At 38.1% G+C, this 18887-nt stretch overlaps 2 protein-coding genes across 3 annotated transcripts; both read right to left on the bottom strand.

Moving 5' to 3' along the window:
* Positions 1-3032: 3032 nt before the first annotated feature.
* myoz2b (myozenin 2b) lies at positions 3033-7196 on the bottom strand. 2 transcript variants are annotated; one of them, XM_080880407.1, is made up of 6 exons: positions 7062-7196; positions 5976-6092; positions 4939-5105; positions 4519-4612; positions 3659-3821; positions 3033-3576 (listed from the first exon to the last, which is right to left on the bottom strand). In XM_080880407.1, the coding sequence occupies exons 2-6, from the start codon at positions 6055-6057 to the stop codon at positions 3351-3353; spliced, it is 732 nt and encodes a 243-aa protein (XP_080736533.1). In that variant the 5' UTR covers positions 6058-6092; positions 7062-7196; the 3' UTR covers positions 3033-3350. The 2 variants fall into 2 exon arrangements, with proteins under 2 accessions (XP_080736533.1, XP_080736534.1); XM_080880408.1 differs by lacking the exon at positions 5976-6092 and having other exon boundaries at positions 7062-7190.
* Positions 7197-8799: 1603 nt separating this feature from the next.
* On the bottom strand, positions 8800-17652 carry synpo2b (synaptopodin 2b; the record flags this gene model as incomplete). The annotated part of the gene is made up of 3 exons (XM_080880060.1): positions 8800-9400; positions 14050-16130; positions 16983-17652. 3 exons carry the CDS (start codon positions 17650-17652, stop codon positions 8891-8893), a joined length of 3261 nt encoding a protein of 1086 aa, XP_080736186.1. The 3' UTR covers positions 8800-8890.
* Positions 17653-18887: the final 1235 nt, after the last annotated feature.

The following is an 18887-nucleotide window of genomic DNA, read 5'->3' as shown; positions in this document are numbered from 1 at the left end:
GTAAACAGCACATGCAGTCGCTAAAAAAAATCCGGGCAGATGGAGGGCCTAGCAGGGGAAAAACTGCCCAGCTGAGCAGGTTATAAGTGTACACAGGAAGACTCAAAGAGACTGATGGTGCATGTAAGCTGGAGTCAGCAAAAGTGCCACTAATTGGTTGTGTCTTTCCCACATAGGTTACAGTGCATCTTTCCTGCACAGGAGAAAGTTTTGGCGCTTAACCATAAAGCAAACTAAAGGAGAAAAAAACTGACTTAAAATCTTGCCAAGTGCTCATGCTGTTTTCCTACTTTGAATATTTACATTTGTGTATGTGAGTGTATACATGTTTGTGTGTGTGCGCTTGTGTATCCACAGCATGTGGTGCCAGCCTGTGAAAAAACAAGTAAATCACTGTTTATGAGCTGTTACACTGAGGAGTCCTTGTTGATCCTGAGTCCAAGAATGAAATCTGTTCAGGAATATTAAACAGGCACTTTGTCCTGTGGCTGGCAGTCACACGCAGAACTATCCCAGTGACTCACTGTAACACTCACTGTAAGAATCGACACCTTCAAGTTTGACCCTGGATGCTGTGACGCAAATCAGGCATTACTACTATTTACACGTGATCCTGAATATATTTAGCTCCATACTCCTAAACAGATATATAGATAGAGTTGTGCAATCTTATCTGAGAATACCTTTAAGATATTATGTGTATTCTTCCAGTGAAATAAATTCTGCTGTTAGTCTTTTCCAGCATTAGCACTGAAACCTCCCGTGGGAGACATGAAAAGGTGTTATTTATAAATACATCTGAAAAACAAAAACCCAACAACATAGGCTTCAAATTTATCCTGCTGAATGTTAGTTTGCTGATTTCGGCTCAGATGTGCTGTCAAACACATCTTAAATGTTCTTAAGGTTATTTTTGGAGTTGGATGAACCTATTTTCCTTTCTTTTCCTGTTTTCTGCATGTGGTGTTATAACCCAGCCTTCCTGCAGCTCTTAACTCTGGAGCATTGCCACCACAATGAGTGGTTATTAGAGGGAGTTGCGTTTTTGCAATACTTGTAGTTTTTTCCCGTGACAGTCAGGTTTTGAGAAACATAAAGGCCGGTCAGCTGGACCAGATTTATAATTTATAATCAATGTCACGCATGCTTACACGTGTGTAACACTTTTTGTTTTGTTTGTACATGTACATACATGCTCAACCATGAAAACAAAACATCACTTTTATTTAAAACACAAAACATGCACAGCGTGTGTCATTTCAGGAATGAAACAAGACTTCAAAACTTGCTTTAACACATTCATTAGACCACCATCCAATCTAATTACCAAAAACATTTTTATGTCTCTTAATAATTACTGTTGTTATCCATTAATTTTCAATGTAATTGTTTTACAAAAGAAAAGAAAAAATAATAATATAAAGCCCTTTTTTTCTTATGTTATTAAGATGCCAAATCACAGTTATTTGCTTGCATTTCTGGACAGAAACATTTTAGTGGTTGAATGTTATCTTTGATTAATGTGTGAGCTCTCATGAAAATCCAGTGACATGAAAATGTGAAATCACAATTTTTTAGTTGTAAACAAGTTTTTGATAGATTTCTAAAATATTTGTATTTTCTTGTTTTTTATAAGAAGTGGTCTAATAAATTTGTTAAGCACTGTAAGTAAAAGCTTCTGATGTGATGAACTGCTCGCACATCATTCTGCAGACACTATTCGACCTTCTCTGGAGTTCTGAGATTTTAGAGAAATCTTGTGTGACGTTTCTTCTTGTTTTCTCACCTCGCTCTCTTCCATATATTTTGCAGCTGTCTGGAAGACACTGCTTGTTTCTGTTTCTTTTCCACTTTGAAATTAATTAATAGCACACAATGATATTATATAATATAAGGAATATTTTATAATTAAGTATTATATAATTATATAAGTATTATATAATATAAGGAATAATGGTACATGTCTGATTCTTCAGCTCAGTATCAAACACCTGTACAGTGATTCATTGTATTACTATATGTATTTGTACAGTATATGTAACGATGCTGTTACAACTTCTGTCTCTACTTTCTATGATGAGAAACAATAAAACACAACAATTACATTTTTTCCTTTAGTGGTTTTGGTTTTTTCCCTTCAGGCACGGTAGAAATAACTGTGTGTGTGTGTGTGTGTGTGTGTGTGTGTGTGTGTGTGTGTGTGTGTGTGTGTGTGTGTGTGTGTGTGTAAGAGAGAAGAACAGTGTAACTTTTATACAATAGTTACATTCACAGAAAAAATATGGGAACAGCTTAAATATTTTTATACATACACTCAGTACTTTTTTTTGGATGAAATTTTTGGATGAATTTAGTTTAGACCTCAGTTTATTTATAAATGTTGATTTATAATTGTTTCCCTAGTGGATTTTTTTTCTTTTTTACAAATCTAAATTTACACTCACTCTGGCCTTTAAACAATGCTCAACTGATACTAAGGAACCCAAAGTATGACAACAAATCCCCCACCATTACCATCCTGATCCTAACCCTGGTCCTCATAGTGTTCACACCAAATTCTGACCCTACCATTCACATGTGGAAGCAGACAACTTGTGACTATTTGAGTTATCGTTGCTTCCTATCATCTTGAAGCAGTCTGCCCATTCTCCCTTGACCTCTGGCATCAACAAGTTATTTTTCCCAGAGAACTGATGGATATCTTCTCATTTCTGGACAGTTCGCTGTGAACTCTAGAGATGGTTGTGTGGGAAAATCTCAGTAGATCTGCAGTTTCTGAAATACTCAGACCAGCTCATATGGCACCAATAACCATGTCACGTTCAAAGTCACCTCTCTTCCCCGTTCTGTTGCTCAGTTTGAACTTCACCAGGTCGTCTTCACCATGTCTATATGCTCATGTGTGCAGAGTCGCTGCCATGTGATTGGCTATTTAGATATTTGTGTTAAAAAACAAATGAACAGGTGTACCTAACAAGAAGAATTATGAATATTACCTAAATAACTTGTTGCATGGCCATTTTTTTCTTGCACCACCAATAAATATATATATTTTTTTATTTACAATTTATATTCATCACTTCATTCATTTTTCACAATCTTTGTAATTTGCAGATATACTTCAGTATCTCTAGAGACTCCAGAACACATAGGGGTACATTCCATTTACTATTTACATTGTTTTCTTTGACACATGTCTTCAAAGGCAGTAAACATTCTAGTTTAAAGGGTGTCAAACACATGAAACCCTCTCTGTCCATTAAAATCTCTTAAAAAAAAATTAGTGTTACTAATTGGCTGTTTTCTTGTCACAGGCAGCACCAAGCTGGCATCATTTTGCATAAAATCATCTACAGGTCATCAGACTCTGGCACTGAGATGGGCTCCAGGGTAATAGTGGGTAAAATCAGATGGGTGCCCTCAGATATCCATCCTTGGGCTGTCCTGTTGAAGGTGGGTCTCTTCAACCCCGCATCCTGGAGCTCTGGGTATCTGGGGGGGTTCAGGTCCACTTCAGGTAGTTTAAATGTGATTCCTCTGGAAACTTTCTCAAATCCACCAAATGGAGTGGCAACCCTGTAATTAAGCTCAGTTTATGACTGTCAGTCTTTGTTGTGCTCAGCTCTAATTCATTAAAACAGACTCGTAGTTTTCTCACCGGTTGAAGCATTTGTATTCAGGAAGCTCTGACCGTGGGTCTGCTGCTGGCATTTTTAGTTTGAGAGTTTCAGCGAGGTCAGGGTCACGGAGCAGGGCCTCCTCCCATGGAGAGTGATATGACTTGTGTGTAGCTGTGGGATTTAACTTCTCAGTAGTCGTTACTGTGAAGGAGGAAACCAGAATCAGTCAAGGGCGATCATAATCTGGGTTATTGTTTGAACAGAATGATCCGTCAGCCTGCTTTGCTTTTACGTGTTAACGCTGAGCTGTTTTCTTGAGCCATTATGTTTTAGAGTGGACAGGCTTATGAATAGATACTGCGCTTAGACAACACTTAACACAGGCACACTGAGTTGTCCATCAATATGATCTGAGGCCTTAAAAATAGCACATAGTTGAAGCGTGTGCTCATCATGTAATGTGTCGACATGAGATGATATTGTGCTCAAGGGTTTTTAGAGGAGGCACAGGACTCTGCTGTCAAAATAATACAATTAAATAACGCTTTTAAAGCTGCCCATAATTAATCATAGTTACATTTAGTACATGGTGTCCTGTTCTGGAAATCGGTTGCCATAAGATAAGACCAGCTGTTATGAATCTATGATAGCAGTTGTTATTATTATGACATCATTACATAATCAGTAGCTTTTATTTGACTGTGCAGTCTTATCGGCTGAATTTCAGACTCATGTACAGAGGAGCAAATGTAAAACAGAGTAATCCATCTTAAAACTACATCTTTGATTATGATTGTTTTATTTACTTATTTATTTTTGCATTACCATATTTAGATCCTCATTTAATTCACTGTTGGATAAAACAAGAACAGCCTGACTTACTAAGCTGCATAATTACCTGAATCTTCTTTTTCAGCATTAGCAATGTTTCCATTGGCTGGCGGCTCCACTTTTATTTCCACAGAGTGTGTATTCATGTTCAAAATATCATTCTGCAAAACAGAATAAAGTGCATCATTGGGTTAAAATATCAGTTGTGTAGCTACATGTTGAACTGCTAACATCTATTGCTGCTTTTTGTGTCACGCACATTAACAGCAAAGTGCCTGAGCAGCCTCTCAGAAGACTTGCCCGCAGGATGTAAAAGGCACGAGGCACATGTCTCTGTTATCATCCATGTCTTACCACACTCTTTGTTAAGAGCAAATATCCTGATAAATGTGTGCAGGCACCTTTACAGATTTTCTTTAAACCAAATCCTGGAACTTCAGAGAGAGATAATGAATAAAAAGTAAGTAAAACAAACAAGTCGACTTACACTGAGCAGCGCATTTGCTTCGTTTTGAATACTTTCAAACGTGTATTTGTCAGATCTTCTCTGGCGCATTTTGAAAAGCCGAGAACCTCTGTTGGAAAGCAGAGATAACTCCTCCAACATGATGTCTTTAGGAGTGCTGAGCTTCTTTCCAAGGTCCATAACGTAACCTGCCCAACAACAAAGTTGAAAAGATGGGGAAAAAGCAGTCTGTTATGTAGTTTAATGTATTCATTACATTTTGCATAATAGTGATGAGGCAATATTTTTTTTGATATTCCAGTATTTTACTGTATGTACTTTAAGTTTTAACTTTGAATTTTAATTTTCACTGATAACTGATGTTTTGCTATAAATGAGAGAGTGCAGGCAAAGGTTCCTGGTTTATGTCAATGCCACAATAAAAACTACATTCATGAGTACATAAATAACAATATTAGTTTGTATCTATGTTAGATGCATATTCCTGCAGACATTTGTGTACTAAAGTAGGAATGGATGGGATTAACAGTGGCCACTGGCTTGTTTTCCCATAAACCCGTCCAGGAGATCATTGCAGCACTGGTTTTAAAGGTGAAAATGTGGGACAAAGTATAAATATACACAACGTAATGTCAGTTTATCGGCCTGGCTAGGTTTAGGCAAGCTCATAAGATAGCATTATATGAGTCACAAAATGTATAATTTCAATTCTGTGAGCTCTGCCATGGAAAACAAATTGTCCCCATTGTACTTGTACTTGTACAATCGTTTTGGCTGTACGTGATGCTCCGTTATCCACGTGTACAGACAGAATGTACCCCAGCTGTCACAGACCTTTACGTTTCCCAAGCAGCAGTTGGCCCTCACAACCTCCCTCCCTGACACCCACCCAAAAATAGACCTTTGGAAATGACAAAAACATAGCCACCATAGGTATAAATCATCCCATTAGCTGATTTATGGTAGTCGCTGGAGAGCAGCCTTGACATTTTGAACTCTGATAACAACGAATTTTCTCTTGTGTTTTTGTCTGCCGAGCCTCAGCTCTAATATCATACCGCTGGTACCCTGGACCTCTCGGCATATAGCTGTGGCACACTTCTTCCTCTCTCCAGCAGGCATTGTACAGAATTGTGACATTGTGGCTTTGGCGAGATGAGAAGAACTCAGGAGGACTGGAAACACATACAGGACACAGGATGTAGTTGTTCTGCCAGAATCATAAAGTTTTATTTTCTGCTCATAGGTTGATGAGTTTATAAATATAAGGCCATGTATGAAATGGAGAGTATTTAAAGATCTCTAAATAAAACTCAAAATATATTCATTCAGTGTTCGTTCTGTTCCTGTTTTGGTACATAATAAAATTCACAGACATGAGACATGTATAGTTTTTGAGTCTCTAACGTCTGTGTCCCATTTGCTGTTTGCATATCGATGATTTGAACAGTATACTGCTCATGTCATTTTATAATAAACTCTGAAGGTGCCACATTTAAAGATTGCAGCATATTGCATAACCTATAAAGCTCCATTGTACATGCATTAGTGCCATACACGCAATTCTTAAATCTCTGGTGGTCACTGCACCAGTTTTTCAGTATGTGAGCTAACATTAGTGGCATCGCTTTTAATGCTGCGTAAAGGTCAAGGATGAATATGTGTCCTAAGTTTGCATGCGTAGCTGGACACAATCATTGTCCTGCAGAGCCAAATAAAACTGCTCAAGCATGAGACCAAAAATATTTTTCTCTGTAGCTGGTGTTTGTGTATTTTTAGGTTTACTTTGTTGCTAAATTCAGAATGAGATCAAAGATGGTACAGCTCTAAAAATGCTTTTTTGAAACTCTGAAATGTTGAATAACTCTGCTGTGCCCTATGCCGTCGACTTTGGAAGAACTGTATTAAAAAAAATGTTAAAAGTAAAAAGAAAGACGATCAATGGGATTCTCAATGCAAAAATATATCCAATGCTCTGATAAACTCCTAAACACACATGCAGCCATTTAGAAAACATAAATGTTAGATGGTGTCAAATTTAATTGTTTTTCAATTTTAAAAGAAGTGCTGTGTTAACGTTATTAGAGCATAATTAAAAATACATCACATATTCACAAAATAAGCTTGATAAGGCTTGTCCATACCTGTGATGGTCGTCCTGTATCCTTGAAGAGGAGACACGGAGGCTCAGGGGTCAACCTACAGTAGGTAGTTTGATCTTCCCTGATCTTCACACTCCTGGACACTAAAGCCAAACTGTGAGTGTGTCTCTGGGTCTGTTGTGACTGGAATGCAGCTTACATCAATAGGCTAAATTTAACCTGCCAAACACTCAAAACCAATCTCAAACACCATGGGGCAAGGATCGCTATCATAGAGAGAGGGGGGAGGATGGACAGCACACACACCCACTCAGTGAGATTTTGTTTGGTGCCTCTCCTGTCTCTCGACGCCTTATATTCGACATGTCTCTGTGGGCTGACATAACCTCTGAGGTACCATGCCTTCATGTTAGGGAAGCTGTTAATGTTGCGTGCACACTTCTGTCTCCAAACTGAGTTGTGTTACTATTGTTATGTGTAATTACTGACTCTGGATAATGATAAACAGATAAGAGAGGGGTGTTAAAGGGGTGATGGAGTATTGCCAAGAAGGGTTTTATATCAAAGTCATTATCCTCGCAGTTGAAGCTGTTGCAGTGCTGAAGATATTCTGACCGTTAAATCTTTTTCAAAGTCTGTGAAGTTTAAAATAGGAATAAGGCTGAAACCCTGTCAACTCAGTATTTTAACCCTTTAAAGCCTGAACCATGAAATAATTGCCAGAAAATTCTAATCTAAAAATGGAGCGTTTATTGAACCATCTGACAAAATTGTTAAAAAAATTAATTACATTTTATTTTCTATATATAAATTTGCATCATATTTGCTACATCCGCCATTAAAAAAAAAGCTTAAAAATGTATCCTGCAATTTATACCATTTTTTCAGGGGGAAAACCGGCATCAGCTGCATGTGATATTATCCTATAATCTGAATTTAAAAAGGCAAAACAGAGAAATGAAAAAGACTATATCTACTCTTCAAGAGTCAAATTTTACAATAAAAGATTGATATCAGGAACTTCTGAGAAACAAATTAAATTCAAATAACAACACTAAAAGTGTGTTTTAATCTGTTTTATTTCTTGTGTTTCAAAAGTGAAAACAGTGATATTGTACACGGTAAGAGCCCAACTTTAAATTTGCACGCGTCACGTGGAAACTCTGGCACTCAAGGACAGCATCTGCTTCTGTTAACACTTAAACACCACACAGTGTCTGATCAAAGGTGGGAAACTTTGCATTTATTCATGCAGGATTCATTCCTATTAAAAGATCAACAAAATAAAAGCAAATAAGCCAACACACAGTTTGTCACTTTAAATAACACTTTCCTTAAGGCACACACACTGATTGTAAGCTTACAACTTTTCTGGCAATGCATTGCAAAAGATAAAATAGGAACCATATGATGTCTGAAAAACACAAAAGTCAATAAAGTGAATGAGATTATTGGAAATGGTTACTTGTGTAATCACCACTGCATTACTACTGAGAAAAAATCTGATTATTATAGGATGAGTGATATAATACTGTTTGGATGACACTCTGGTGGCACAATAGCAACATTTCCCATGAAAGCTGAGCTCATATCTCACACAATCGTCACAGTATGTTCTTGCTTTAAACCAAATGATTTTTTCATGCAATCAACATAATTATCCATCCCGTCATAAATGCAAAACCAACATAACAAATGGCTTAAACTGTGCCAAAGCCTTACCCTCATTTTTCGACATACAGTACTCCATCTCCTAGTGACAAATAACAATTCTCTGCATTTCATGTTTTCTATACTCTGAAGGAAAATCTGTGCCTTACAATGTTAATATCATTTATTATTTCTCTTTCTCTGATATCTGACTTCATCTATTAACTTCGCTGAAATGCACTGTACACAGGAGAGCACTTTGTTGGACTGAAGCCTTGTGCCATTTGCCCAATACTGGCCCTAAGAGGCTGGGCAGGTCTGAAGGGAGGCCCATAGAAGGCTGGTTTCTCAGGTGAGAATGTCCTGCTCTTGGTAAGAATGTGAAAAGCTGGGGCCTCATGATGATAATGACTCTTACTGACAGGTGCAGGATCAAGAGATACCCTGCGTTTCCATTCTTCTGGAGGCTCTGGCAGAGATCCCCGGTGCTTTGCAGCTTTGGCATTAGTAGCTGCAGATGAGGGGAGAAACAAAAAGGCTTCATCCACAGAGCCAATAGGGCTTCTTGATGCTGCCTCCCATGGTGTAAGTGGTTTGTGGACTTTTTCTTGGAATGATGTTTGCCTCTGTATTGGCAGTACCCCGGGTGTGCTCACTGGTGACAGATGTCCAGGAGAAGGCATTGAACTCAGTCTCTGAGGCAGGCTCAGCGAACGACTTCTACCAAATCCCTAAAAGAAAAGCACAAACTTGTTGGCTGGAGTGACAGCAGCATTGCAGACTCTGCTGCCACCATCTGGCTTCTCTGAAACCTGGAGAGCTAATGCTTTTGAAGTGTATTCATATTTTAAGTGTAATAAAATGTGTGTTACTCTTCTCTAAAATAAAAAAAGACTTACTGAATAAAGATTATCCTTGAATTGTCCTATGACAAAACATTACCATTATGTGAATGTTTGAGCCCTAAGAGTGTCAGGTATTGAAACTATTAGTTTCGATGCTAGGGGTGGGAATACTATCAAATGCCTCAAATAAAGAACAGCATGTAGGATTGAGTTGCACCAGTTACCCTGGTATAAAAGTCTAAATAAGGACTTAGACCTCTGATATTTCTTAAGTCATTACCTTTGCTCGAAATTAGGAACCCTGTTTTTGTGATTGACTTGAGTTGACCTATAATGCTGTCTTTCTTGTCAAGCATTGTTGTATATTTGATATTGTTGTGGCTTCACTCTAGCTGTTCTGTTCTGAGTCTTTTTAAACTTTTTATTTCTTGCATCTGTCCTTGCTTAGAAAAGTGTTTTAACAGCCCACGAGAGCACTTTGTACTTCGTGGGTGATGCCTCAACAGAAATGGTTTACTCAATATTGCCTGCAGAAGCTAAAGAAACCAATGCATGTATTTGATGTTGCACACCTGTGGTAAGTGTAGCTATAATTGCTCTGCTGGTATACTTGTGTCTCTGCACACAGAAGAAGGAATACATTGATGCATTTGAAATCTTGTTCATGTTTATGTCTTTAGCTCTGTGAAATAAATTAACGTAAAGATACTTTATTACTTTACCAAATCCATCTTGACTGTCTGTTCTTTGATAGTTTTTTTATGTCATTTTTTGGTCATTTTATTACATTTTCCTTTTTACACTTCCACAGAGCAAGGGCAGAAGTAGTGTTAATGTTTTGAGGTCCCCCCCGTTTTTCCGTCTTTTTTTGATTGATTAAATATGCCTTACATTGTCTTTTAAAAAGTGCAGATTCCACATTACAAAGCAATTTCAGATTTGTAGAATATTTTGAGGTTTTATTTGTTTTTTCTATGAATCCTGTTAAAATGTTTTAGTGAAAACAAATGGACATGGTTAATATCAATATTAGTAGCAAATGGACAATTTCACTTGTGTAAAAGTCATATATATCTGAATTTTAGGAATTATTCAGACTAAATGAAGAAGATTTCCGAACTTACCTGCTGCTGGTTCAAGCACCTTGAAACAAGTACAGTGTTAATGCCATTGAAAAGACAGGGGAAAAAACTTGGAACTACTGGAACTATTTCCTCTGCCTCTAGAATTTGCATAAGAATTACAATTTTTTTAAATTACTTATTTTATTTTTTTTATTATTTTTTTTAGTTTGAACAAGTATTTATGTTATGGGTCTATTTCTAAAGGCACTCTAATAGGGTTTTTAATGCAATAAAAACAAACAAAACATTTAGCTACACGTAAGTATGTCAAAATTTTAATTTAATAACTTTTCTGGAAAAAAACCAACAACTTGAAACTGAGAAAATAACTTGAAATTTTAAGTTATAAAATCAAAATTTTGAGATGATAACCTGTAATTGGGAATATAAATGTTTTTTTGAAAAAAAAAAAGTAAAACTATTTTGTTTTTGCTTTTTTGAGTGGCAGAAACAAGCTTCTATATAGCTCTCATCAGATTAAAGGTAGACAGAGTCATGCTGTAAACTGTGTGACTGGATAACTCTCTAACTCTCTTTTTCATTGTCACAAACTCCTGAAGTCAACTGAATGTAGCATTTTTCATATTGCCTGTAATCTGCATACTATAGTATTTAGCAAGTTTGTGAGCTTATCCAAATACACTTTCCCTCTCACACACACAGGACAAGGAAAAAGACAATTCTTAAGAGAAAGAAATGTAAACTTAAATGTGCAATTTTACATGTGACCTGTAGAGGTCCACAGAATTGGGATGAGCTTGGAAGCACTTTAAAACATCAATATTTTTCAGTATTTAAAAGAACTTATATACAACAGCTGCTACTAAAATATGTTTGATTTTGAACCCTGTATAGCAAAGATCTTTCAAAATCTGCAATAGCACTATATTTTAAGTTCATACTTTAATAAACTACTTACTTTATATACTTTAATACTATTATCATGTGCTAACACTATTATCACTGCCTACGTGTGTTAGATTAGTGTTATTAATATGACGATATTTGAATTAATAAGACATTGTATGTTAGAAGGTTGTGTTTGTTTTTCATGATCTTTTATTTATCCAGGTAAAAGTCTCATTGAGATTAAAATCTCTTTTCCAAGTGAGACTTGGCCAAGAGGACAAATGTATATAATTGAATGAATAGTGGAATTGTAAAGCGCTTTGGGTGCCTAGAAAAGCGCTATTCATTATTATTGCAATCTATTATTATTATTATTATTATTATTATTATTATTATTATTATATTTTTCATGCATATCATCTGATGCCTGGGCCACTATTTAGTCCAATTTCATAAATAACTATTTTGCATGTTAACATTTTTTTACTTGTATTTTAAGCTGACTTCTGAATAAACTAAACTGAATTTAATTTAATTGAACTGGTAACTATAATAAAGGTGTTTGTTGCATAATTATGGCTGTAACTAGACTGAGAGAGAGAGAGAGATTGATGTCAATCAAATGCTATTTCTACATGAAATAAGCAAAAAAGTTTATTAATGTGTATAGTTTCTCAATAGAAAACAGGAACACTAAAAAGGTAAGGAGATGTTTTGTGATTGCTGTATCTTTAATCAGCGATAATAAGTTAAGGGTATATGAAACCACTGAAAATGCTCAAAGCTTTAGTTAATTCTACTCTGTCTCTAGTTATACATTTGAAAAAAATGCCTCTTTGCTGTATACAGATAATATATTATTTATCATGACGGAAGCTAATGACTTGCTGTCCATGAATGTTTAGAATAGCAAAATCAAATTCTGCTTTTGAGGGGGCTGAGATTATAGTTCCAGACTTTCAACATTCAGAGATTAAGATCGAAAAGCTGTAACACACAAATACAGTTAAGTTTGAAAGATTAGGTCGTAATTGCTAAAAGTGCAACAAGATTGAGCCACTTATGTGCAAAAGTGTGAGGCAGTGAGAAAGACAAAGGAGAAAGGAAATAGGGAAATTGTTCACAACACACATATGAAGTACACAAGTAGGAGGAAAGAGAAATTTAATAGCATGATAGTGCCGAGTACAAGAAGTGCAAACACTGACATGTCAGAAAGATGAGGGGATAAAGATTTGCAGTAGATGTTTTCGTGAAACCGTAGCAGAACATTCAAATTTCTATGATATTTTGCTCATTTTTTCCATCAAGGATGAGGATATAGAATTTCTGATGAAATTTCTGACAGTTGAATAACTGGCCATGTTGAAAAATACCCACATAAAAAACATTTTTAGAATATTTTAGTCATCAGGTCACAACCAAAATGAATGCTTTTTGCTGCTCTAATGCCATCAAAGTCTGGAATGAGGCTGAAGCAAATGCAAATTGTTTCCCCAAACACACATGAGTATTATAAGTATAAGTTGTAAAAATCAGTTATCATTAACTTGAATAAAAGATTAAACAATCTAATTTGATAGGGGTAAATATCTATCTATCTATCTATCTATCTATCTATATATATATATATATATATATATATATATATATATATATATATATATATATATATATATATATATATATATATATATAGCGAGAGAGAGAGAGAGAGAGAGAGAGAGAGAGAGAGAGAGAGAGAGAGATAATAAACATTATGTGTTTGTTTTGTATTGTCTGGGGTTTCATGGGTTCCTATCTCAGCATGCAAATTTGCAGGTGATCTATTTTCTTAAAAAAACCAAAAAAACCCAAAATAAGATATTGTAGCAGAACAGGACTCTGCACACATTATTGCACATGACATAGCACATCACAAGAATCTACATTATTTTGTTTTGCTTTTCCCTTTTTCTCCAATTGTCAGGGACATTATGTTATGTGCTAATGTGTTTATTTGTTGTACTTTATGTTGAATTTATCTGTCACAGATTTAAAAGAGCTTAACTGTACCTTAAGTTGTTTCCTTACATTGCCAGCTAAACAGATCTCTATAGCTGCAAATTATTCCAGTTGAGGCCTACGTTTAGTGCAAAGGACTCTATATTTCCACCTGTTAAGACACATTAGAGGCTGCCAAGTTGCAGATAACTATGTAATTACTGTCTCAGTGTTGACTATACCAAAACAAGACCATATACAGTACAAGAATTAATGTAGCATGGCTACAGGTTTCCAGTGTTTGCTTGTCACCACTGGCTTCTTAGCAGAAAACTTTGGCCAAGGAGCCAATTGACGTGCGCCTCTAGCAATAAGAGATGCAGGAGAGAAAGCTGAAGCTATGCTGTCAGCAGCAGATGGCTGCTGGGAAGATGTGCTTGCAGGTCTGGCGCTGTGTGCTGGCTTTTTGGTTAAGCGATGGGCTGCAGGTGCTGCAGTGTGCTTTTTATCCACGTGCTTGTCAATTGCAAGAGGCTCAGCCAATCTTGTGTTTTGGGCAGAAGAACTTTGGGAACTTACCGATCCAGGTGACTTAGTTGGGACTTCTGCCTTGCTTTCAACAGCAAGCTCAGAGGCATTATAAGGAGAAGTGGCAGAGGCAACCCTAAGTTTAAGGTTTTTGGTAACCTCGAACTTTGACACTGGGGCTGGTTTGGGACTGGGGGTGGGGCTGGGGGTGGGGCTTTTGGTTCCAGGCACCACATTATATTTGAACAGTGATGAGTTCAACTGATAAGGCTGATGTTTCATTATATCTAAAGAGTTGAGTTGCTTGGGGGCTGATTTAGATTTCTCTTTGGTCTTGACATTGACTTTTGGGCTTGTGGAAGGGGGTTGTTTGGCTGCAGCATAGAAAGGAGAAAGAAGGGGATTGTAGGATAATGGAGGTGGGGCTCGAATATTCGATGAATACCTCCAAGAGTTCGGGAGGGATGAGGTCAGGGAGGGGGATCTGATTTTGTTTGCTTGCACTGTTTCAGCATCAACAATGAACTTCTCCATACGGGACTGTCTTTTGGCAAACAATTCTGCACCTTTTCCAGTCATAGCTGGGCCATCACCAGCCCAACTGGTACCTCTGTCTGAGATCCGACCCTTTGGAGAAAACTGTGGTGCTTTTGACAAGTGGATATATGACTTCCCTGCTTGTGGTGGGCAAGAGGCAATTGAGTGTGAAGTGCTGTCTGCCTTGTTCTTTGAGCGTGAAGTTGGATACTGTGGTCTGTAAGTAGGACTGTGGGCCTGCATACTCACAGGGGATCGTTGCTGCTGTTGACTCCAGCTATTTGTGGTTGGCTGCAGATGAAGCTGAGAAGAGCTGTCCGGAGCCCAGGCATTAGTAGGTGTTTGAAGTGTTGCCTGAGTTTGATCTGGTGCCCAGCGGTTGGCCATCTGTTGAAGCTGAGCCCAGTCTTGTTGCTGTAAGTAATTCTGACTATGAGGACCCACGGGACTGTGCGAAGGTTGTGAAACCGGACTTCTTGGCGGAATATTGGGCTCGCTGGAGGGGCTCCTTCTCATCCATGGTGGACAGTTTGGGTTGAGGGTGGGTTTTGGGGCTACTGGAGGGGGATTCTTGAGTTTTATTGTTCTGGGTTGCATGAAATTACAAGCTTCAGCACCTAGACTAAAACAGTCCTCCTCCGAATCAATATAAGACCTCCTTTCCCCTTTGTTTTGAGTGTGAAGATCTGAATATTGTGCCCGCACAGATGACTGTTTATTAGTGGCTTTCTGTTTTGATTCTGGTAGGATGCCAGTTTTGATGGCTGGCACAGATATTCGCTCATCTCTTGAGGCTATTATGTCTCCAGTTGGAGACCAAACCTGTGGGTTAGTGTTAATAGGCACAGGTACTTTAAATCTTGTTTCGTGTTTCTTTGTAACTGGAACAACACTCCCAGGTATGGGGGTAGAACTTGGGCTATCTTGAAATCCTAGAAAAGGCCTTGCAGTTCTGTTTGGTACCAAGGGTTTTGGTACATTGGACAGATGGTTCATGTCCTGGAAATCTTCTTGATATTCTCCATGCTGCTTGAGATTTGCATTCATATAACTCTGATCTGCCTGATCAGCATGCGCGTACATTTCCTCAGTGTCGTAAATTTGCTGTGCTTGTTCACAGGCAGGTTCTGTTAATACTTCCACAGGTAATCCTTCACTCCTCAGTTTTTCATGCTCGGTAACAATTTCATCTATTCGTTTGCGCCGCTGAGCAAACATCAAAACTCCCTTCCCTTTTGTCTCTGGTAGAGCATCCATTTCTTGAACACTTCCCCAATTCAGACTCAAATTGTGCTGCTGCTGATAAAGAGAATACTGCTCCTCTAACTCTGAATCACTGGTGGCCACAAAGTTATACCCGGCTGATCTAACTTCTTCAGCCCCCTCCTCTATTTGGTCTTCACTGTCAACCTTGTTGTCACCAGTTCCGTAACTCACAAGCGTAAACTTCTTGACTCTCTGCCGGCGTTTTTTGAACAGCAGGGCTCCCTTATTTTGGGGGTTTGGCGCATCGGTTAGAAGCCGAGCAATTCTCTTGCATTTAGACTTGGTCTCCTTGACATGCCTTTCTGACTGGCTCTCGCTGCGACTGAGCCCTGAGACAAAGAAAAAAATGAAGGGAGGGACAGAAAGAGAACGAGGGTGAGAGGAGAAGGAGGAGGAGGAAGGAGAGAGATTAAAACAAGAAGAAGCTGAACCATAAAACATAGGAAAATGTGGATTGTAATGTTTTTTGTTTACACTGTACTCAATTGGTCAATTTTCAGTAAAGTAAAAAAAAAAAAAAAGCTATGGGACTGATAATGCCATTAGTATAAGCAACTAATGGAAGCATGACAGGTAAGACACAATTTCAGATCCCCCTGCTGAAGCAAGCACACTAATAAAAGCATCATATTTACTTACAGCTAACTTAGGGGGCATCCATAAGGCAAGAAAAGTGAGGAGCTCATTTTCCACTGCAGTCAAGGCTTACGATCGGAAAAGGGATCGGGTGACAGGCCAGGGTGACACATGCTGGTGTCTGTCAAATTTGTTTCTGCCAGCCTCATCATATGGTCATATTTTATTCTTATCCTGCTCTGACTAATAAAGCCATGGGTATTCTCCCAGTAAGTCCACTTCAAATAGACCCTGTGTTACAGCATGAAAAAACAGCAGCACCCATTGTGCTTTGTCAAAGTTATTTATCAATTAAGTTAGGTCTTTTGATTCACATACCAGCTACAGTAAATACAGCCAAAGGTAACTTTTTAAAAACTTTATTCACTGACTGTAATGTGTGCCTCAGCTGGCTGAATTTAAAGTAACTAAATAATATCTTAACTGTTCACAAATCTTATTAAATCATTTTAAATCTTAGAAAAAAAACAACCTTTCTGCTGCTGTGCAGTTTGCAGTACTACCTTGACTGACACATAAAAGGAGGGTAGAAGATCGATACTTACGTGTGTACTTTGCCCTCTGCCTGTCTGGTCTGCACAGATCTGTGTCAGACTCCGAGTTCCACTTCTCTGCCTGCTCAGCACCCTCATCTGAAATTCCAAAGGAGACAGAAGCAGGAGGTGCTTCACTGCTCCCTCCTTCCTCTGAAGATTCAAGCTTGCTGTTTCCAGTCTCTGGGCCTTTTCTATTACTGGCTCCCGTGGGCTGTCCTGTGGTCAGGGTCAAGGCCATGGTCATATCAGCAGCACAGCCAAGAGAGGAGAAAGAAGACTGGGAATGTGGCCGTGATATCTTGCCAGCATGATCCTCTGAGTCTGTGCACTCTGGATGCAGGGATGTTTGTGAGGTTTGGATGTGAGGAGACTCTCTCGACTCACTAAGGTAGATGTCATCCTCTTCCTGATATGATACTTCTTCTTCACTTCCACTAAGTTCAGGCGGGGACTGTTGCTCACCTGCAGATTCCCATTCTTGAAGGTGTTCTGGGGAGTCAGGGTCATACTTGGAGATATAAGTACTTTCTGGCTCTAACGGGTACTCTGCTTCGCTGACTTCATCTTCATTGTGGGACTCTACCACAGACCCAGACACATAAATCTCCTGGGACCCATCTGAACCTGACCAGGGGGCCAAGTTACCACTCTGCTCTTGGTCTTCCGTTTCTGGTTCCATCTCTAGTAGTGTTTCACAATATCCCGGGTTTCACCAGCAATACCTTCATTAAGACAAGGACAAACAACTTAAGGCTAATTAATCTTTTCCCTTTAGGTATATATATCTCAATATAACAAACTATTTCAGCACACATATAACTATATAGCATGCCCCTGAAGGTCCACCCTTGGCTACAATTCATGTTTTCTGTTCAGCTCAAGAGATTTTTAGCATTCAGTGACCTTTGTGACATTAGTGGTTACCATGTTATTTCCTAAATTATTCCTATCCCCAATAGGAAGTGCAGCTCTGCTTTGGCAGTTTCAACAGGGCTGCCATTGCTGTAAATGGAATGGTATGTATTATCATGAGGGAAACAGCATTCACATCCAAGAGCATAAGCAAAACAATTGGTGGCTGTTTTCCGAACTTGTGTTTATACAGAGATTTCTTTTCCCTCCGCTGCCGTCATCTGTCACAACAACCGAAATCTCTGTCAGCCTCTCCATGTAAGAACTAAATCCAAGACACCAGTCCTCCTTCCCTTCCTTCAAAGACATTGTTTATTTTGTCACATGCTTTTTTTGTTTGTTTCTTAGCTTGTTTTTTGGTAATCAGTTGTTATATCACAACTGAGAAAATGACTATGAAGAAAAATCTGTCCTTTTCAAAACAGCTGTAAAAGACAGTCAGAGCAGGGCTCAGACAGGGGGAGAGCTGTTTGTAGAGCAGGAGGGAGCACTAAAAATAGTTTTTTACTGACAATATAAATCTTTTATTGTAAATTAAAACATTTCCTGACATTCACCAAGAGGTGGCACTCTAACACTGTGACTCAACATCCAAATTAAAGTCAGTACGAGCTGTAGAAACTTCACACTGTGTAGTCCCACGCTGTACACTATGCATACAGTAAGTGGAGTGTTCATCTAAAACAAACAAACAAACAAAAAACACCCAGGTTCATCTATAATAATCTCGTTACCATATATGTCACTATAAGGAACCCAACTTTCTCTTATACACAGGAAGAGTTTATATGAAAACCAAAGACATGTTTTGTTGAAGCCATATTTTCTAAAAAGCAACCAAACACATACACCTCCTAATAGGTCTTGGAAACACGCTCTTTCTATAGAGTACCACTTTGTTTATGTACATTTAAGTGGACTGGGAAAACCAGAGTTTTTGCCTCTATTAAAATATGGTGTTAGAGGAGATAAATGTCTTGCTTAGTACAAGAGAAGGTTCTC

This window comes from Rhamphochromis sp. 'chilingali' (genome assembly GCF_963969265.1).
Source record: "Rhamphochromis sp. 'chilingali' genome assembly, chromosome: 4".
Classification (NCBI taxonomy): Eukaryota; Metazoa; Chordata; class Actinopteri; order Cichliformes; family Cichlidae; genus Rhamphochromis; species Rhamphochromis sp. 'chilingali'.
The sequence above is the reverse complement of the archived record's forward strand: the minus strand, read 5'-3'. Positions and strand labels throughout refer to the sequence as shown.

What these genes read in the sequence shown, in the direction of transcription:
- myoz2b (XM_080880407.1), bottom strand. Translation starts at nt 6,057, where the DNA reads ATGTCACAATTCTGTACAATGCCTGCTGGAGAGAGGAAGAAGTGTGCC. An exon ending in TGCTGAAAAAGAAGATTCAG is followed by an intron (nt 3,822 to 4,518) that starts GTAATTATGCAG and finishes CCTCCTTCACAG; the next exon opens with TAACGACTACTGAGAAGTTA. An exon ending in GAATACAAATGCTTCAACCG is followed by an intron (nt 3,577 to 3,658) that starts GTGAGAAAACTA and finishes GCTTAATTACAG; the next exon opens with GGTTGCCACTCCATTTGGTG.